General features: G+C 39.1%; 1 protein-coding gene across 1 annotated transcript; it reads right to left on the reverse strand.

The window, feature by feature from the left end:
• Positions 1–206: 206 nt before the first annotated feature.
• Positions 207–22,450, reverse strand: HS2ST1 (heparan sulfate 2-O-sulfotransferase 1). Its single transcript, XM_009635102.2, has 7 exons — positions 22,441–22,450; positions 21,912–22,150; positions 13,977–14,062; positions 9,648–9,786; positions 5,934–6,031; positions 4,567–4,724; positions 207–3,492 (listed from the first exon to the last, which is right to left on the reverse strand). Exons 1-7 carry the CDS (start codon positions 22,448–22,450, stop codon positions 3,266–3,268), a joined length of 957 nt encoding a protein of 318 aa, XP_009633397.1. The 3' UTR covers positions 207–3,265.
• Positions 22,451–22,657: the final 207 nt, after the last annotated feature.

The raw sequence follows: 22,657 nt of genomic DNA on the forward strand, positions 1-22,657 counted from the left end.
TTATGGCTATGTAGCTACCAGCACAGCTGGACCTACCGCATGTACGTTGACGCCAAGAGTTTCAACAGGGCTACAGTTTTGCACAAAATCTGGGTGTTAATTTTGTACAAAAAGTACAGAACAGTGTAACAAAACCTACTCTCAACTATATATATATATATATATATGAGCATTTCAGCACCTTGCAAACAAACTTAGCCCTGCAAAAAGCCAATCTCGCTCCTGTGCGGAGACTGCAGTGACTTCAGTTAAAAGATCGGTGTTCAGGAGGCTGCATAGTAAGTTTACTGATCATACAACCTGCAACAACAACAATCCACGTATTGCTGCTTTTCGCTGTAAGTCATTAAGGGAAAATACACAAGATACATTCCATTTATATACTGTAAAATAGTTTTAATACCAACAATTTGGATTGTTTCCATTTCTGAATGGAAGATGAAAAGAGCAGGTTATTGAAAAATCTGTAAAGCTCCTTTTCCTAAACTGTCTTTTAGGAAATCCAAGTTTGATAGTTCTGAATTCAAAGGATTCTAAAAAGTTCACAGTTGACTTAATGGTTGCACTAGATATAAAAGTCTTGATTCCTTCTGTGTTCCACAGATAGTAACGGTTTCAGAGTACGTCTGGAATGAATACCTCTCCAACCATAGTTAGCATTTTTAAAAAAAGATTCCTAAAACTCTTGTTTCTCTCAACCCTGACAGTTCATAGCAAAGAAGAGGCAATGATATCTGATTAAATAAAATGTGCTTTCTTATATGAACTATGAAAAATATATTGCTCTTTTAAAAGTAAAATAAATTGCATTGTTCTATTATTTTTGTTACTGAAGACTCATAATTAAGAAATTCTAAATCCTGGAAGGAAAAAAAACCCAAAAAACCCCACAACTTTTAAAATTGCTTACGGAATAGAAGAGGTTCCTGTAGACCCTACTGAAATCAGCAAAAGTTTTTGCTTATTTTTTCCTTGTCAATACCGAAGCATTTGCCTACACACCTATTTCATTACTTAGATGAGTACTTTATGGTTTTATTTAGTAAACTTTTCTGCTCTCTTAGAGGTGCTCTTCTGACAAACCTGAAGGAGACTCAAGAAGGTGAACTGATGGGAATTATTCGGAAGGAAAACAACACAGTCAAAATAATATCTAACATAAAACTATCACTGAGTGGATAATCTTTCCTGGGATTATAAATGCTCATTTTGTTTCAAAAAAGTTACAGCTTTGTTATGGAAGTTTCTAGATCTCCGTTAGCTACTTCTTGTGTACGACTCCTCAGTTCCTTTTTTTCAGCTAGGAAACATGTCTTCATGTGTGAACCAACACATCCTATTCCCAAACATGTTGGCATTATTAATGACGTCAACAGACAAGAACTAGGACAGGAAATCTTATGCGTGGTTCATGCTATATAAATGGTAAGCTATCAGAAGGAACTTCCCTGATTGTTTGGGAAGAACAAAGAGAGATCTATTTTTAAAATTCAAAGGGAAAAATCCAAGAAAACAAAGCAAATGCAAGAGGTACTTGATAGTCTCTCATTATCCTCTCTGTAATTGGGCTGTTGCTTTTGGCTGCAGACATCCAGTTCACAGACCATTTTCCATTTCCTTTGTTTTCATTACAAGAACAAGCTGGTTAAAGAAACTCCACTTGGTAATTTTAAACTAAGCTTTCAGCATCATCCCTTAGGAATTTAAACCTTTACCACCGTTCCTTACTTTGTCTCCTCAGTGCCTTCCCCATTAAAGCCTGTGAAAAGCACTTTAAGAAAAGGCAGGTGTAAGATGTGTAAATACTCAGATCTTTAAGAAAGTTCAATAGGAAACCAATTCTTGTAGTTCTCCACTGCCATTTGCTATAATGCAGTGGCCCCAAGCATCTGTTCTCAAATTTCAATTTACTGCATCTACCAGGTGTTTCACATGGTTAATAATGGCAACTCACGAATTTACAATAGTCACATAAGGCAGTTACATACATACACTTATGTCCATCAAGTTCACTGCATCTTTCTCAACCAGACTACACATGACATTTTTCTTCTTTTCCTCTTACCGTAATAAAAGGATGAAGACTACATTTCTGTAAAGAGAATCCCTGGACAACATTCTGGTATTGAAGTCAGAGAGGTCACCGAAGTGCATTTCAGCAATGTCCAACAGTTAACTCAACTGGGAAGTAGATGTGATGTTTTTCACTTCACACATAACAGAACTGGTGCAAAACCCCCACTTTAAACTAGTTACTTTAAACCTTTTGGTCCAAATACATAAAATAAGCAGTATTTACAGCATTTTACTCCTTTTGTAAATGCAATGCTTTAAAACACGTTATAAAGCACCTTAGTAAAAATATTCTACAGGTAAAAGTATCGAAGTAGTAGGAAAACCCTAACCATACCACAGCTCACTAATGGAGTCATAATATGGATTCACCAATACCTCAGTTTACAATTATTACAAAGAATCCATGGAGAAACTTAATACTGAATTTACGATTTCATATCACTGTGGAAGGATCAACTAGAACTGCAGACAATACCAACTTTCTTTGTAGTTTTCCCAACCTCAATCAGTGGTGGTGGGGATAAAAACCAAAACAAAACCCCCACTGCTCTGATTCTTTAACTTTTTACAACGTTAATGTGGAAATGATCTTTTAATACTAATGATTAGTTGTAATTTTTTAATAAACCACATATATAAATGTGGGCAATTTCAGCAGCAGCAGCATTTCTCAGCAGAACATGATTAACCGTCCCAATTAATATCATGTGACATGATTCACAAAAACAAAGCACAGATGTCAACCAGTTATTAACACTACTCGTATACAACCAAAATTTCCATGTTGAAAGCTGGGAAAAATGATTTCCTCTTCACAGAAGTATAAATGAAAAGAAATTGCTCTGAAAATTGAAAAGAGCATCAACAGAAGCATTTTTTGTTTGTTTATATTTTCAACTAGAACTGCTGTGTATTAATTGCTCCGAATTAAAGTGTAGATTTCTTCAGGTAAAGGATATTAACTCCCACTGAAAGTATTAGTTAGATAAAAGAAATGAAGCCTTTGCTTCTGGATTACCAACATAATTAGCCAGTATCCAACGCCCTCGAGGTGATCCACAGCCCACTTTTTCTCAGATCTATAAGGAAACGTCTTGGATGTCTACAAGCAATCTAGTTTCCATGGCTGAGGACTAAGATGACGATGTGACCAAAGATTTAGGTCCATAAATCTAACAGTATAGTGTTCTTAGTTTGATTTAGGGTAAATCTTTTCGTAGAAAAAGTTTTGAGCCAGAATATACAATTCTCCATCTTTTTCCCGAACTGCATGTGCTCTGACAAACTGAAATTGCTCCAGTGCAAATTCATAGAACTCATTCTCCATTTTCCAGATTTCGGACTGTTGTAGCTTGGCAATAGTTTCTTTTGTGGGAAGTTTTTTCTCAGTTGTTTTCCTAAGATGAGACTTCTTTCCTAAATGCAAAATGAAAGCAATAACTTCACTTTAAAGTTCACGTGACTAAAAAATGTTTACAGTCCTTTTATTTACAGAGTTTTACACTCTCAGCATGTTGATAAACTGCATCAGAAGTGACAGAATTTAATCCAGAATTTATTAACATAACATGCAGGGTTGGAAAATTGCAGTCTCTCTTGCTAAATGTTAATGAATTTTGCATCAGTTCTTTCAATTCTTTCTCCTTACTCTAATAAAGCCAGGGAATGAACACTTCATTTAAGGAACACGATTACTCTACATAATGTACTTGGAGCAAGATTGGTCTTTCAAAATTAATTATTTAGATGTTAATCTGGTATCAAATGTTAGGAATTTTACAAACTGCAGAGACTTCTTTCGTGAGACAAAGATGACCAAAATGACAACAGCATTTTCCCTAAAAAGTGCCGTCTGTTGCTTTATTATAAACCTGTTAATGCTAAACATCTAGGCTCCACACCTCAGACTCTTTTCTCTCTCTATTTGCAGACAGAAGCCCTGCTAAGATGGACCTTTTCTTCTTCATAAGTTGCACAGCCAGCTCCCGGAGACTGAGCTACTAGCTACATAACAAATGTCTTATCACAACCCCAGGAAGATAAATGTGTACTTGGGCTTTTGTATCCCTTGGGCCTTTTTGCACAGCCAACCAGGTTCCATCAAGCACCATTCATTTCAGCAGGGCTTCTGAGGAAACAGAAATCTGCTACTACCAGCCATTTCACAGAACTGAAGCCCCTGCAAGACCTTTCAAAACTGTTATGATAAATATGTCACAACTTTTTAAGTGTGGTATACCTACACAACTGCCTTTACCCCAACCTTAAATATTTACAATTTGTGTAAGGCAGGAAGGTACTTGGGCTACCCTCAAAAATTTGTACTGAGAGTCTTCTGAAGAGTTTGTCTCTTCTGTAGGAACATTAGCTGAGAGGCAAACCTGGCAGAGACTTAAAACTATTCATCTAGGTCTAAAGAATTCACATTAAAAAAAAGTGCTAAGAGGATGAAAAATGCATGAAATCCATGGAAATCAACCATTTAAATACCTGTCCGGTACAGTTCTGTAGCACCCCTGAAGAACCGGGGCAAAGCTGCCTCCAATAACATGATAAAGTCTTCAAGCTCTTCAGTAACTCCCACTAGGAAGTATTCATTAATCAGATTGTATTTGGCTTGGTCCAAAGCCCATCTGCTTCCCACATTCCTAAAATGACAGAGAACAATTACAGCAAGCTCTGATGTCAGCCAACAATCCTTGGTCCCTAGATGGAGATTACTTCATAACAGGACGTTTGTATAGGAAAGGCAAGACTCATTTCAAGCTATAACGGTTCCTAACTTCATTTCCCTTTCCAGTTTCTCACCTCTGTGTTCTTATCTAAAAATTTGACTCTACTAGTCATTTCGACTAATAACTCATCCACAAAAACCCCATGTGTGTATGTGGTTACTGTCTCTATTAATGTGGGGTTTGGAGTATTTATATTTCTTAATGTCAATACTCAAGCTTCACTTTAGATACCAGAAATGGTTCTGGTAAGAACACGCCTTCCCTTTTGCATTCTACAAGCATAATTCTGAACTAGAAAGTCATTCGATATAATGGGAGGACTTCCCAACTGAACAACAGACAGAAATTAAACTGACATTTTTTTCTTCCTTTTTATAGCTCTAAACAGGGTGAAAAGATAGGTTCAGATTTTGTTCTCTCTCTGCTTCTCCACCTGGCCCAGGTGTAGATAGGTCTGACCAAAAGCCATGGAAAGAGGAGCTCCCAAGTGGCCATTTACTTTGCTTATGTTTGGATGAACAGTACCTTTGACAAACAACTGTCCTTGATTTCACTCAGAGTCCTTCAAATCATCTATGTCCTTTTTCCTCTTTTTAGTTTGCTAAAGAGATTTTTAAAGTCTGTGCTACTGTTATAAAACATGCTGCATTGACAGATGGACACAATTTGCTTTTGCTTCAGTTTCTACTAAGTAGCATTGACTACTGGATGTCTGGTAAAGGTTCACTAAGATAAATTTATCCTGATCTCAATTATTTTATTCTCCCCAGAAACTCTAGGAGCTTGAACAAAGTATCTCCATTCAGAAAGACAGATAGCCTGACTTAAGAGAAAAATGTCGAGACTCCAAATCTACAAAAATTATTTTTGAAATTGAAAACATGTGTTTTCCCTCATAGCACTGCTGATACAGCATCCTAACATATTGCTTGTTTAAAGAACTGCAAGACTGTTTCACTAAAATGCATCTTCAAAAGAAAATACATTACTAAAGTACCTGTTGCTTCACTCTGCCCAGTCCCTCACACTTTCCCCAACTGTGCTACATATTCAAATTTGTTAGGATTAGATTTTAGTGCTGACGTACTTAACTAACACCTTAAACTATGTTTATCTCCCTACCAGCATTCGGAGCTGTGGCCACAGAAGAACGGAATTTGAAGCCAAAGTTTCTCTGGAGCACAGTCTGAACCTCCAGCTGCCACACATTCATCAAAGGTCTGGAACAAAGACAAAATTGAGCTGAGCTTTCAAATCTAGTATACGTATCAAACATATCAACCTGGTTAGTTGCTAAATGTAGTGGGGACAGAAAAACATAAGATACAATGTGAAAGAAAAAAAAAAGCAGTTTTTTCAAGTCTTGCTTTCACAGTGTTATTGGGAGGACTTATTTGTCTCACTTAAAATAGTATTTGGACAGTCTTTTATGATGAGAACTAATGAGCAATTTGATCTTACCCGATATGTTTGATATACCTTTGATATAACCTTGGTAAAGGCTATATGTCAAAACAAGCAAAACCAGTCAATAAGTGTCGGTATCACTATTTTTCCCTTACAAAAGAAGTCACTAAAGATACAGCATCAAATGCCATCGGTATTTGTGTGATACTGGAACAGCTGGATCTTTATACCATAGAACATTGTGCATTTTGTGGTTTAGATTAAACAATGTTCTATTACATTTTAAATATTATGACAAATAACTGCCATTTCAGAGGCCAATTTGGTTTTGGCAATCAGAAGACGTGAAAGCAAATTGTTCACTGCATAACAGAATATTCCATACAACATCGCTCTACATGGATATTGTGCTGCAGCAACACAGAGGTTCAACTGCAGCAACACAGTTACAATAAGAACTCCATTAGCATTGGAAAGAATTTGTAAATATTCTACCCAGTCACCATAAAGAAATATTTATGATATTTCTAATCAGGATACAAGACATGTATCTAGGACAGATTTTTTTAAAAAATATTTAGTAACAAGTGATCACTGAGGCAACTTTTTAGACTGTGTCTTCTGTAGAATTATAAGTTTCTGTCCAAAATAGCTATGTAAAAATACATTTGCTTAATTATTTGGTGTTAGAACAAGGACAACATCCTTTGCTTTTATTTTGAGGTGAAGGTCTTGAGATAATCTGAAAAATTTACTGGTATCAGGCCAAGGCAGGGATTAACTTGTGGTGTCCTGGTCCACATTGCACTGAGTTTAGAATAGCTCGTACAGGTCACATATCACAGATAAGAATGCAGCTTAAGTAGGAAAACAAGATAGAGGTATGCTTTCTCTAGCACAGTTCTCTAGAGAAATTCTGCACTGATCTATCACGAGTACTTCATAACATCAACATTACCTAAGAACTAAACTGTTTAAATGCACCTCCTAAGTTATGGATGCATATACTAAATACAAACTGGCATCCGTCAAAAGAAAGACTTCTCTGCTTATACCTGCAGGTTATTTTATAGTTACTATGCAAAAGCAAACAAGTAATTTTCAAGAAAGATTAAACAGGACAGGCCTCCTTCCCCACTTCCTCTTACATACTTACCCTGGCAACTCCATCCAGAGGTTTTATTATAAGAAATACTTGTCTTTACAGACTCTGTACTTGGAGCCAAGCTATCTACAACTTTGGAAGCACAGGGATATAGAAAGAAAATGAAGAACTCTTCCATATAAATGCCGTGGTATGGACTGGGAGGGGGTGAGGGTGTAAAGTGTCTTGAGATTGCTTTCCACTTAATAAAGGAACAATTGACTTCCATTAGAAAGGTTGCATTTTTGACCTTCCCTGCTATTCATTTGAAGAGCTCTTAGTGAATCTGCTATAACAGATTAGAACAGATATCAGCGTTCTAGACACTGCAATTGGGTCGATCATCATTGAGCTTACTGAATTTTATATCTAATGTATGTAAAATTGACGTCATACATGCAGCTTTCTTGGAAACACCATGGAAAAATGGTATAACCTGATTTAAATGAAAGAAACCCTAAAACTTGGCATAGCAAGCCAATTACACCTCAAATGAACTAGAGATGCTTACAGGACAAATTAAATCTTTACAGCAACGACTAAGTCTCAGACCTAAATAGAGTGATATGATAGTAACAAAATGAAAAAAAGCATCTTTGATAGAAAAACGTAAAATTATTAAGGCAATGCATTACTAACATTATAAATAGGAATGCATTTCAACTTCTTCCAGGAAATCAGAGCTTATGGTGCAGTCTACCAAGCAGTAGCATTAGGGATTTTGGCTTAATGTTTCCCAGTGACTACCTAACAAAGCTGTCTGGATTATCATTCAAAACTAAATACTGTTAAATGTCATTCTTTTTAGTAAGTATTAAGTCCTACAAACAGCTTGGACTTGGTAGCGTGCTCAGCTTTCTAACTCATTGATCTCTATTGATCATTGATCTCCAACTCTCAACTGATCTCCACCAGGAAGGAATTCCACTGCCCAAATCATGCTCCTCATGAAAAGGAACAGAGTAGGTTAAAAAGATGAGATCCTATCTCTCTTTTTAAAAATACCATTATGATACCATATCACCAAATCGTCTCTGTAGCCAGTTCTACAAAGATACTTTGTTTTTTAAGCTTAATTTCAATTTGTTCTGTTTGAAGCTTCCCTCTGCTTGTGCTGCGGGATGTCTGGATAAACTGGCATGCAGCAGCAGAAGATGGCGCCAAATCCTAACCCACGGAGGAGCAGTTAGTTCTTAACTGGGAAGGAGAGAGGAATGGTCTGTTCCCAGTATCTAAAAACTGCTATTTGGACTGGGGGGGGGAGCACACAAAATGATTAGTCACGTTGATTAGTTGTTACGGTGTTTATAGACTAAGCTGTATTTAGTGTGATTTTTGCTTTGTTATTTTTTCAGCGTCTCTTCATATTCACACAGTGCTACACTAAATTGTCAGCATTACAGAAAAGTTTCATCAGTTTAAGAAAATATCACCACTGAAATTTTAAAAAGTGTTTGACTCTGTAAAGTACAAAACCCCCTTACATTTTCTAAAACCTTCTACACATTCTAACTATAGTTTTATAAACTGTATTCATATCCTTAATACCCTACTTTTCTCCCTCATTTAAGAAAAGTCCAAAGCAACACGCTCCAACAAATGTCTTTCTGCAAACCATGACACAGGGTGTATAAATTCTTTCTCTAATAAATATATTATGAAGCCTAAATGATGGTGCCATTCTGAAACTGTATTAGAGATCTAGGTTTGAATACGCCAACCTGAACTACTCCTACAGCCACCTAAGACAGATGGAGGAAGTATAGACGTATACTGTAGATATGCATACTGTATTTATGTATGATTTGTACGCCATAGTTTTCAAGCAGACTCTTTATACAATTCCATAGCAATACTGACATTTAAAAAAAATAAATAAATTAGGTTGCTAATTATAAAAAAAAAATAAATGTCAAAGCCAAAGCATCAGCAATTCTACAGCTTTTGGTAAAAAATGTTCTCTCTCGGTCTTCAACAAGAAGAGATGCAGATTTTTTACATAGAAGGATAAGCTTAACTTCATACTTACAACTCTGGATACCTGAAAACGTTATTTTATTTTATTTTTTTAACAAATTGCAGTATCAAGTCGATTTATAAGGTTACAAAGAACATTCTTAATGTTACACCCTGATCCCGTACCAACACAAAGAGGAGAATATAACAACTTACAAAGTTATCATCACCAAGGCTGCTACAAGAACTGTTTAGCTTTTATCAGGACGCTTTAGTTGTTTTCACATTAACTTTAGTAAGAACAACATATATAATAAAGTGTACTTTACCTTTTTATCCCCCTGTTTTCTCCTCCGTAGCCCTGGTCTGTAATCATCTCCAAAGCGCAGAAAGTAATAATAAGAAACTAGTCGTTCTATGGGATCTCTTATGACATTTATGTAAATTGGTTTCTTTTTAACACCAAATCTAAAGTAAAAAAGGAAAAAAAGTCTTTTAAAGGCCAAATCAAAGCTTGTCATCTAATACTTAAAAGCCTGTCTCTATCAGTACAACTGAAATCTATATACAGAGAAGATGATGGTGAGAAGTTTAATGATCACATCCTCTCATCCTCATATCTAATGCGTTACATAGATATAAAAATCAGTTCAATTTCAGTTTTCCTAGGACTGGGATTTTAGGGGTTTTCTTAAGAGAAACAAACCAACCTGAAATATTCTCACACAACAGATACTAAAAATGTTTATACAACCACCCTGACTCTGGAAATGCCTTAATTGATCTAACAGCCGTGTACGTGTTTACCATAAGTACGAGGAAGTTTGCTGTTGAGTTCCTGCCCTCCCGAACTGCGCTATGCAATGCTGCGAGTGGTTCTCCTGGCAGGTCTCCAGCCGTCAGAGACATGATCTCTAACTGAAGGAAGACAGAGCTCAGAGCCCATCCATTACCTGGGCTGAAGCCATATGGCTATGCTTATTAAATAGAAGCCTAAGATAGTATCTGCAACCATTTTCACTTCTCTATCTAAAAATGTAAAATTTTTCCTTAGACATTTATCCTAAGCAAATTTTGATTTACCGTGGTACAAACAGGAAACTTGATGAAATGAGGTGGTAAGCTCACGGGACACATGGGGAAGATTTAAACCACCAAAGCTGTTTTGTGCAAATGCTACCTTTCAATGATCTATGTTCAAGACAGCATTTACGATGCATTTCTCAGTTTTATTTTCTTTTCCATTTGAGGCATTACTGTGGCAAATAAATATGGTATCCGAACATTAAAGAGGTTATATCACAGCAGAAATTGCAAGTATGTCAAGTGCCCTGAAGTAAAGCTAGAAGCTGGTGGAAAAAAAAAAAAAAAAAAAGATTCTTTTCTGTTCCCATGCAAACTGGGAAAGCATCCTGCATCGATGGAGGGCCATCCAAGCCCCCAGCCTGGCTAAACCAGAGAGCGCTCGTAGTGATAAGATGCAGTAGCATCGTTGTTAAAGTGGTACTCTGTAAATTGTAATAGCAGATACTGCTCATATGAGGAATCTTAAGTTGAAAAGCTGAAGAACAGAATCATAGAATAAGCAGCAGAAAAAAGTTAGAAAAAAACCTCAAAACAACCAGTTAAAAGGCATTACTTTGGCAAAAGACCAGCACTACAGATACAGGAATTGTTAAAGGCTACAGAAAGAGCAATTGATTCTTCAGATGCTGCCAGCAGAGCACCCATGAATCGGATGGTAGCAGTTAAAGGCAGCATCGCTGACATCTGTCTGTATGCCAGCTCTTACTCCCCAAAGCCCGCAAAATAGCAGTGTGTGAATGGTTCAACCATTCTGATGCAAAGTCCAGACTCCGAACTGCACCCTCTTCCAGGTCCGCTGAAGTGCCTGAGACATGCGCGTGTGCCCCCTTCTGCAGACTCTACTGCGAGTGCTGTAGAAGGCTCTAAGAAATCATTTTGATATAGTATAGTAATATGTACCTGTCGGCTAAATGAGGCTGTCAAAAACCTTGGAAATATTTGTGCTGGATTGTACATTCATATGAATTTGCACATGACCTTGCAAAACTGGCTTCAGTTACAATACTTACTATTGTAACTTTATTAATAATGTAAATGATTTGGCCACTGCATTGTCAAAGAACTTTTTTTCCAACTGTTTACCAGAGAAAATAGGGAATAAGGGTGGATCAGAAATTAAAAAGAGGGAAAAAATTTTCAACTTTTTTTACTATAATTTCTACATGTATGGGTTATGATAACCTGTCCTCAATACTGTAAGTCATCGATTGAATCCAGTACTTTAAACTTCAGCGTAATTTAAGAGGTATTTCTGATACTTGACAGTGGACCTAAGTCTGAAGTCTGTGTTTAAGCAGGCATAGACTTTTCTGAAATATTTTTCATTTCTCAACTCCAAGAATGTTTACTACAAGAACACTCCTCACAGTCTTAAAAGTGTGGGCCTTGCCAAGCACATCCAGAGTGTTCAAGTACTATTTCAATAACAAAAACCCAAAGTATGAGATAGCAAGTGGTTGTGGGAGAAAAAATACATCATTTAGGTGAAAGGATAACAAATGACAAACACAAGGATAACACAGTCCTGGAGGGAAGATGCAGATGAAAAATCTGCGAAATTTCTTAGATGCTTTCTAGATGTAAAATAATTATTTTAATTTAAAAAGTTCCAGTATCCAAAAATGTTTTCAGCTTTATGAAGTGAGTAATGTATAAAATAAGATTCACCTTTGCTGTTCCAGAAATGTGTTATTCAGTTCAAGGGTTTATTAATGTTGCGGCATCTTAACTTTAAAAGGGCGGAAAGAAAGCTGATGAAATTTGATGCATTTTATTTTATTGATTGATTCGCAATTAAGACTTCTTGCCTGTTACTTTTTGTAAACTTCAAGCTTTTACTTGGTGCCACTGGTAATTTCCAGCTACAACTGGTAGCTTTTAGCATTTTCTATTATATAATAAACTGTACTGGGAATCTATGAGCTCTTGCTTCCCTTTCTCATTCTTTGTAATAAAAAGCCAGAATTAAAAATCAGCATACTTAACAGGACATAATAATAAAAAGCAATGACTAAACAAAAGAAATTCTTACATAAAAAAAGCTCATTTCATTAAATAAATGTTTTAATACACAGAAACGGAACATAACTGAGGACTGACCAGCAGCAAGAGTTAAAAGCAGTGGTTACCACTGTTTGTGCAGTCGAATACGCCAAGATCTGAAAAATCCACTTTCAATTTTAAGCCATTTTCCACGTGCTGCAAGGGCAAGATGAAGCACTGCCTAGCAAGCATCTTAAGCAAAACTGACTTGCCAGTTCAAGGGGAGGTTTCACAGGACTGAGCTACTGAGGATCACTGCTTTAGATCCAGAAGCAAAAATAAGACAAGAAAAGAAACACATGGAAACGGGAATACAGATACGATCCTGAACCTTTGAAGTCACTGGAAAGATTTTTTACCTCATTTTCTTTTAAAATAATTGTAGAAGTAGCAGGATTTAACTTCATAAGAATTATTTCAATGCTTTTTACAGCAAATCAAATTACTACAGGCCAGAGAAGTGCTTTAAAATGTAACTTTTAGTATTTTCATAAACTCTAAAGGGATACTCTGATAGGGAAGAACTACATGACTTACGAGGCAGGTGGTATTGCTTGTTGTATGAAAAATATCTGAGAACAGGTGTGCTGGTTTTGGCTGGGGTAGAGTTAATTTTCAACACAGTACCTAGGATGGGGCTATGGTTTGGATTGGTGCTGGAAACAGGGTTGATAACCCAGGGATGGTTTCGCTCCTGCTGAGCAGGGCTCACACAGAGCCAAGGCCCTTTCTGCCTCTCACCCCACCCCACCAGCGAGGGGCTGGGGGGGCACAAGGAGCTGGGAGGGGGCACGGCCGGGACAGCTGACCCCAACTGACCCCAGGGGTATCCCACACCGTACGACGTCATGCTCAGCGTATAAAGGTGGGGGAAAAAGATGGAAGGGGGGGATGTTTCGAGCAATGGCGTTTGTCTTCCCGAGTCACCGTTACGCATGATGGAGCCCTGCTTTCCTGGGGATGGCTGAGCACCTGCCTGCCGGTGGGAAGCAGGGAATGAATCCCTTGTTTGGCTTTGCTTGTGTGCGCGGCTTCTGCTTTCCCTATTAAACTGCCTTTATCTCAGCCCATGAGTTTTCTGACTTTTACTCTCCCGATTCTCTCTCCCATCCCACCAGGGGGGAGTGAGCAAGCGGCTGCGTGGGCTCAGCTGCCGGCTGGGGTTAGAGCACGACAACAGGTATCTCAAACTTCCCAGAATGGGAAGCCAATCCTAAGGCAGAATTGCCAGTGTTCCAGAGGAAAGCCAGGATTTTCAGTATAACAAGCCTATAATTCAGACAAGGAATACTAAACCTAGCACATAAATAGTTTTGAAATAAGACTCGGCTACATGTTATCATGCAAAAAGACAAGAGAAAACGCTGAAAATCAAACCCAAATATTGCTCATCATAGGAATATCAGTGTGTGAATTTTCCAGAACTGCAGGTGTCAGACTTTCATCACTAGAGGGCACCGATATCCCAGCTGGAGCCAAGCAACTTAAACTACTATGCTACTCAACAGATAAATCCAAGGGTAACGTACTTTGCAAAGTCCAAATAAGATATATGTCCATGGTAAAATCCTGGTTTCATTTCCTTCCAGGAAGTCACATTCTTCACAAACCGGACCTGTAAAAGTAGATAGCAGAAGTCTTTCTGTACAGCTGGAACACATTAAGCTTCCCCATACATGGCGTTTTCTGGCTTGTAAGTAAAACCTTATAAGGCATTAGAAAAAAAGTCTATTTTAAATATTACCAAAGAATTTCTGCCAGCTAAAATAGACTTTTCTGCAAGCGTACAGATGACTCATTTTAGATCATCGCAATTTAATGATCAGAAACTAAACGAACGCAGAATACAGCAATCAGAAGGGCAGTTCAAGGAAAGCTACCACAAGAACATTTGCAAGACAAACATTTAAATTTTCGTCAGCCGTTTTATATTTGCAGTTTGAAAGGAATGCAGAATTCCCTCAGCAATAAGTAGAGATGCAAGTACACCTTTGATGGAACTGTCTGGTCTGTATTTAGACCCTCACGTAAAACTGTACCAGATTTACAAGCATGTTCTTAGACCTATTTTACTGGGACTAAGAAACAAATCTGATGGCTCATTTGCTTCCCCATCCCAAAATGCTATGCAGGAGTAATAAATGTATATGGTATAAATTAGATCTATAGTTTACCATTTTGAATAGTTACCTTAAGCCTAACATTTCAGTGAAACTTCCACGTTAAAGCACAAAGTAGCCCTTAAAACAAGGTCTGATAAAGCAATTAGCGGCAAACTTCACAAAAATAGGAATAGCTTTACATTTCAAAGATAAAAACAAAGTAAGATACACGCCCCAAACCAGAAAGTACAATCAAATTAAATGGGACATGCAAATCCTGATAGAGCTTGGCTTTATTAGATGAACAGAATATTTTAACATCAAAGCATTTAACTCGGAAAGTTATTTCAAAACTATTGAATTGGATAATAAAAAAAAGATGATAAATTTGTACTGCCTGAGTTGTCTGACAATGATACGCCATTTCTGAGCTGAGAATTAGAAGAGAGCTGTTCCTACACATCTGCATCATCTTCTCTGTTATTATACACTGACATAGATAACCATGAAGATATTGAGGTGAGACAAGACAGTCAAAAAGGAAAGTTTGAGAGCTCAAGACAACACACTAACATTTGGTAAGGTCTAATGGATTAAGAGTGTCCTGAAACATTATGCTTATTATTTATTACAACCAACGAATTGAGGATTTTAACAGGCAAGACTGGCCTGCTGCTTTTTCTTCAAATGTGCAAAACTCGCAGTTTAGGATTTAGGAGGTTGATAACCTTTACTTATTTCTTCAAACATTGCCTCTTGGACTCTCAGGTAAAAGAAATGGATATTACTTTTTAATAACAGGCAGCATTCATTTTTTCAGTGTACAAGTTTCACAGTCTGTGGCATTTCACAATTTAAACCACATATTGCACATGAAAATTGTGGAAAATCTAGCTGAAAAGCACTGCACAATGTTATAAATGGTGCTTCAGTGGCCTTCTGTCTGGCTTTGTCACAGCACATACTGATAATATCTGAGATTTTGAATCCAGTTGAACTACCTTTACCGCTATGAGGTTGGCAAGTACGACGCCCATCTACAAGAAGGGCCAGAAGGAGGATCCAGGGAACTACAGCCCTGTCAGCCTGACCTCGGCGTCAGGGAAGGTTATGGAACGGTTCATCTTGAGGGCCATCACACGGCACGTACAGGACAACCAGGCCATCAGGCCCAGTCAGCATGGTTTCATGAAAGGCAGGTCCTGCTTGACTAACCTGATCTCCTTCTGTGACAAGGTGACCCGCTTAGTGGATGAGGGAAAGGCTGTGAATGTCATCTACCTAGGCTTTAGTAAAGCCTTTGACACCATTTCACACAACATTCTCCTGGAGAAACTGGCTGCTCGTGGCTTGGACGGGTGTACTCTTTGCTGGGTAAAAAAACTGGCTGCATGGCTGGGCCCAAAGAGTTGTGGGGAATGGAGTGAAATCCAGTTGGCGGCCGGTAACAAGTGGCATTCCCCAGGGCTCAGTACTGGGGCCAGTTCTCCTTAATATCTTTATCAATGATCTGGATGGGGGGGATCGAGTGCACCCTCAGCAAGTTTGCAGATGACACCAAGTTGGGTGGGAGTGTCGATCTGCTCAAGGGCAGGAAGGCTCAGCAGAGGCCAATTGTGTGAGGTTCAACACGGCTCAGTGCCGGGTCCTGCACTGGGGTCACAACAACCCCATGCAACGCTACAGGCAGGGGGAAGAGTGGCTGGAAAGCTGCGGGGCAGAAAAGGACCTGGGGGTGTTGGTCAACAGTTGGCTGAATATGAGCCAGCAGTGTGCACAGGTGGCCAAGAGGGCCAACAGCACCCTGGCTTGTATCAGGAATGGTGTGGCCAGCAGGAGCAGGGCAGTGACCGTGCCCCTGTCCTGGACACTGGGGAGGCCTCCCCTCAAATGCTGGGTTCGGTGTTGAGCCCCTCGCTCCAAGAAGGACCTGGAGGGGCTGGAGCGTGTCCAGAGAAGGGCAATGAAGCTGGTGAGGGGTCTGGTGCCCAAGGTTGCTGGGGAGCAGCTGAGGGCACTGGGGGTGTTCAGCCTGGAGAAGAGGAGCCTGAGGGGGAGACCTTATCGCTCCCTACAACTGCCTGACAGGAGGGGGGAGCCAGTGGGGTCGGTCTCTTCTGCCAAGTAACAAGTGATAGGACAAGAGGAAATGGCCTCAAGTTGCGCCAGGGCAGGGTTAGGTTGGACATTAGGAAAAATTTCTTCACCGAAAGGGTTGTCAAGCATTGGAATGGGCTGCCCAGGGAAGTGGTCGAGTCCCCACCCCCGGAGGTATTTAAAAGCTGTGTAGCTGTGGTGCTTAGGGACAGGGTTTAGTGGTGGGATGGCAGGGTTAGGGTAACGGTTGGACCTGATGATCTTAAAGGTCCTTTCAACCTAAACAATTTTATAATTTATGAAACAAACCACACTTTCATGACTGTACCTTTCAAAGATTAATGGCAAGATATTTTCAGTGGAAAGCCTCAGCTATGAATATTTCTATACCTGGGAAAGAAGCTTCCTAAACGCAAAGTATGTATTATCCTCCCTTCCCTCACCCCGAAACCCCAAAATGTCACAGTTGGTTGACACAACTCTACAAATAAAACTGGTTATGCTCTCTCTTGTGTGTAGTGCAGCATGCATATTAAAGCATATATTTCAGTTTCATTTCCCTGAAGAAACTTTCTGATGCACCAGCTAGATTTCAGTTTCTAATAGACTAGGACTAGACACAGGGAAACATTAAGTGCAAAATCCCAAGGATCAGTCCTGTCTTAGATCTCCATGCCACCATCTGGCATCAAACCTTAGATGTTCCAGTAATAGTTAAAAAAATCCTTTATTGTCTTTGTCTTACAATGTCGTTGGTCTGCTAAGGAAATAATTTTTATGAACATAGAATGGATGTTCTAGCCTTTTATTAACTTTAACATCAGGCAAGCTAAGAGAAGGCTAGGGACGCTTTATAAGGCAGCTGTGACATTTACATCTGCCTTAAGATGGACCAGAAACACACTGTGCCCCTGAGAATTTAAGGTTTTAACACCTATAACTAGCCTGCAGGCAAGAGATTATCCACACACCCCCACCCTAGTTTGCGGCATTCCAAAAATCAGAATTGTTCCAGGTCACAGACAGCCTAATGAGTCTGGATTCACACATTTTAGAGCAGATGAATATTGCTTGCTGCTTCATACTGCTAAATATGATCAATTTTATCTTTCTTTTTAGGGCTTAGCAGATACTGGAGCTTTCAAGAGACCAAGCGAGCTTCTCCATCTAAACCCAACTGAATAAAATTTGAAGTTACTTTAAAAGTTCAGATAGACGTGAATGGAATTCCTGTGAAGCTGTTTCATGGTGCTTTTATATAATCAGCTACAAAGTTGCTTCACAGCCTTTAGTAAGTGAGAGATCAGCTGAGCTTCACTGAATTAAAAAGCCAGATCAAACATACTCTGGGGGCGTAAGATGTCCTGAAAGGTAAGTTAAATACATTCAGTTTCTAGGACGATAAGAATTTAAAACAAGTCCCAGTGAGCCAAAAGGAAAAAAGAAAAAACCCAACAGCATACTTGGTCTAAGCAAAAAGCCCTGAGAAATCTGTGCATGCAAACCACAGTGATGTTGTAAGCTGTCATCTCTGTCCACTAACCCCTTCCATCAATCCCTCTTCCCTACAGTCTGAACGCACACATACACCCTCTTCCCCCAAAAGGTGGTACCGTCATTACCCTGTGGCTTGGAATCACATGGACTATTAGATACCAAAAAAGCCCCCTGCTTTTCATGTAATTATATTTTAGTTTTGCTTGTCAATTGCTGAATAACTGACTTAAAATTACAAATAACTGGGGGGGTTGAATACCACCAGTCCAGCCTGGTGAGGACACGTGAGGATTTTCCATCTGAACTACAAAAAACGGGCTCTCAAGCAAGACTGAAGACCAACGTCATTTCCCCATTAAAGGAAATCTCAGATTCAGATTTAAAGACCAAGCATGATGGGATGGCTGATTCAGAATCCCTCTGCAGGAAGGCACCGGTAGCTTCGCAATCCCAGTTGTCATAGAAGTTAATAACTTATAGTTAGCTCTTAATCAGAGGGTCAGGAAGGCTGGAACCAGGCTAGCAGCATGCCTTTAGCTGCACACCGTGAGAAACCACAAGCAAGCAGAAGTCAAGGGCAGCTGAGAAACAATTTTGTGAGATGGTGAAAAGATAAGAGTTCACCAATTCAGCCACGGTACAGCCAGGATACCCGCCTCGCATGAACAGTTCTTTCTCAGAAGGAAAAATACACTTGGCTCGTGTACAGCAGTGGACTCTAGTACTCACTAGGCCATCTAACTCCAAGAGAAAAAATCCTAAATGTTCAAGAGCACATGACAGTACTTGCACTTCTAACAGAGTTGCTGCAACCTTTTACTTGTTCCACTTCTGACAGCCATTGAAACCTTCACCAGCAGAGGAAACAAGTACTACTAAAGTCAGTAAGAGTGTGCTATCCTCTGAAAAGCCACTGCTTTAGATACATTTAGAGGCAAGATTATACAGTTTCAGGTGGCGCTTTTGAGAAAAAAGGAGAGAGAAACTGTGGGAAGAAAAAAGAACAAGGAACAGAAAACAGCAAGCCAAGGGAGTGAAATGCTGGATAATTCTACCATGGCTTTCCTATGTTCACAACACTACAGATAATGTGTTCTCATACCCCCTTTTCTAGTAATACATCAGGAATACATGCTGCAAGATGGAACGCTAATTTAGTTTTAAATGACAGCTTCACCATGTAACAAAAAAGCTAAAGTTTGGGGGGCTGGTATGCCATCCAACTGGCCACAACACAGGCATACCTGCATGGACAAGAAGTATCAGTACTGAACCATGCAAGCAACAAATAAAACCCAACCAAACAGCTTCTCTGATTTAATGAAAGCAAGTAGTTTTGTTACAGACTACACAGGTCAGAAATGGAACATGGGCAACATGGCACTCAGTTTGCTGCAAAGAAAAGGCCAAACCTGTGGAAAGAGGGAGCAGTTCCTAGGATCCTGCTGTCAGAAGCTGCAAAAGAAAGGAGAGGTGCTGGGACAAGCTCCATCTGAAACTAAACTGGATGTGTTAGGGACTCCTACCGGATCATCTCAAATCAGATACGGATTATATTTGGAGTGGACTTTAAATAGGGTTTTTTTTCAGATTGCATTCAAGAAGTAAAGGTTTCACATATGGGCAGAGAACTTAAAATCTGTTACAGAACTAGAATAGTTTGGAAAAAGTACAGCAGAAATAGTGCATAACAGGGGGCTTACAAATTTATGTCAGGCCCAAGGCAATCTTCACCTTGTTTAGGGAGATTTGTTTTAGCAAACAGTATCACTGATAAAACAATTTTGCCTCTATGATGTATTTATGTATGCATATATATGCACATACACCTAATGCACTCCCGTCAGCTATACTGATGAAGGTGGCACGTCAATATTCCATGCACATCCAAACCCACAAAGAGCAAACCCACATCCACCACTACTCAGCACCCCCACCATCTCCAGAATTGTGTTATACGACTTACAATGCAAGTTGCTACCTTGATATGCTAAAGGTAAATAATTATTTCTTCTTCTTTGAACAACTATGCTTATATATAAAGTTTTTCATTGTCAGCATCTCCCAGTTAATGGCCACTGAAGAAGAGGAGTATCAATTGTCAACAACGTTATTTATCACCTTGGATAATAGCACAGGATCACGTCGATGTAGGACTGCTAATATTGTATACATGCCCAGCATTGATGGATTTTCATTTTTCAGTAGCTAATTATTAGAGGGAAGGTAAGGAGGAGAGGTTCTCTTAAACAAAACTAAGCCCCTAAAGAATATATTTGATTTGAATGATATTCAGGCAAAAGCAGAAATTTAAGGCAAGGTTTGCCCATGTTTAATTTATACCATGACTAGCTCTCCGGTCCTTCAGGACAGACCACTACAATTCAAAGAGACACCTTGACAGAAACAGCATCTGTGTTCGGAAGCGCGGCACTAAGTATGACTGACTTGAGCAGGATTTTTAATTAACAGAGATAGGCTTGTTAATTCTTTTGAAAAAAATCACTGCTGTTGGTGCGTAGGTCTTTAGTACTTGTTCTACGCAGTCGACAGGACTACAGGGACGGCTACCAAATTTACTCTTTGTAATCTGAGTAACCAGGTATGACAAATTCACCTTCATATTTAGGAAAAGATTTCACAAACGCAAAAACCCAAGAGTAACACAACCCCACTATCAGAAGACAGGTTCCCAGTCCCACCCCACGTACACTCTATGTCCCCTGCACCAAGGTCCCTACCTCAATCTTTCTCCCACATACAGAACTGGAAGCGGAGGGCCCATTACCATCCCCTTCCCGTGCCCCGCTCCGGCAGCTGTGCTGAGCTGCTTCTGCCTGTAGGCACGCACTTAAAGGAGCTGGAAGCCTCAGTGCTGACATGCTGCAATGCAGAACAGCTCTTGCCTCTCCACTGCGTATCAACTGAAGATGATAAGCATTCAACCGGCAGTACGTATCCGAGAATTTGGAAACATTTGTTTTACAGACAGGGATGATGGTACAGTGATGTTTCAGACCTCTGACCCTGGCTCCTTGCATGTGCACTCACGATGAGCAAAGAAATACTATTTTAAAAAATAAACCAAACCCCCTACTCCGTCACCACACGCCACCCCAAGAAAAACAGAGCACTGATCCTCTATCATCTTTTTTTAATACCCATCATCTGATGCAGTGGTAGCCATGATCATTTCTAGCCTGGGACTACACTGATTTTAGTGAGAGCTTTAACTGGAAGCAAAATGACCCATTCTTTGGAGTGCAAGCTATTTACAACTACTCCTTTCTACCTGTTTTTTATCACCTGTGAGACCTGACCAGAGCTAGTACCAAAGACAGAAGTGTAGCCCTGACAGCATGGCACAGTGCCTGCGCTACTCGGAGAGAAAAGCACGTAAGACTGCATTCACTGCAGATGGAGATGAGAGGCAAATATTATTACACAGCCGAAAGGGAAATAGTTGACAATACTCAATAAACTTTTACAGTTGTAACAACGGTAATTTCTGCCCTAGCTGTATCCCTTTTTAGCTTTGTTTTTGTCTGATAAATAGATACTTATCACCTCCAATAGCCCAAACACCTAAACCTATTATTTAATAAATAATATGAATTCTCTACAAAGAAGACATAAACACATTAGAATTCATTTCTATTGGAAAATGTGACATAAAAGCCAATTCCATCAGACCAAGTCTGCAATAGCTAAAAAGTTTTCTATACTTTCCCCTTGTTTAATAAAGACTTCCCAAATGCAGCAGCTTACCTGATCTTGCAGAGACATAACAGGATTATTTTTGGTTGTATTGATATGTAGAACATGATACTTGTTCTTCGCACAAAGATCATAGGCAATATTTGTGAAGGATGTGCTGGCAGTCTTAGGTACTCTGTTGTAAATAATCACCACATCATCTTCTTCATCCAGTGTCACATCTTGTCGGGGGCCATCTACTGTATGACGTTGTTCTATTTCTCTGACTTCATGTCTTGCAATAGCCCTTTCTGTTAAGGATGACAAATACAAAATTTCAATGTAAATATCACCAATTTTGAAGTTCAAATTATAGAATGCAGATAACCTGGTGCAAAGCAGTAACTCCTCAGCACAAAGGAAACACTTGTTGTCATATATATTTCTGACACGTCCAAAGCAAAACAGAATCTATAAAATGTGTGAATGCTATAAGGTCTGACAGAACATGAAGACCAGAAAACGATATCAGAACATGAAGACCAGAAAACTATATACTTAGGGAACACGTACTGTATTCCATGACTCATGCTAATGTTACCGAAAGCCATTGTCTCTAAAGAAAAATGTCTACAAAGCGCTATCAAAATGGTGACGTCCCCAAAATATCCCAAATAATTTCTATAGAACAACAATTTAAAAATTACAATGAACGGAATAACTCAAGCAATTATGGAGAATATGAATTTTCTGAAGACAGTAGAAATACTGACACTAGAGATTTAGTCAATTAGCTGTGTGGAGGCACTGAATTCAGA

Source organism: Egretta garzetta, unplaced genomic scaffold (genome assembly GCF_000687185.1).
Source record: "Egretta garzetta isolate BGI_Z169 unplaced genomic scaffold, ASM68718v1 scaffold43, whole genome shotgun sequence".
NCBI lineage: Eukaryota > Metazoa > Chordata > Aves > Pelecaniformes > Ardeidae > Egretta > Egretta garzetta.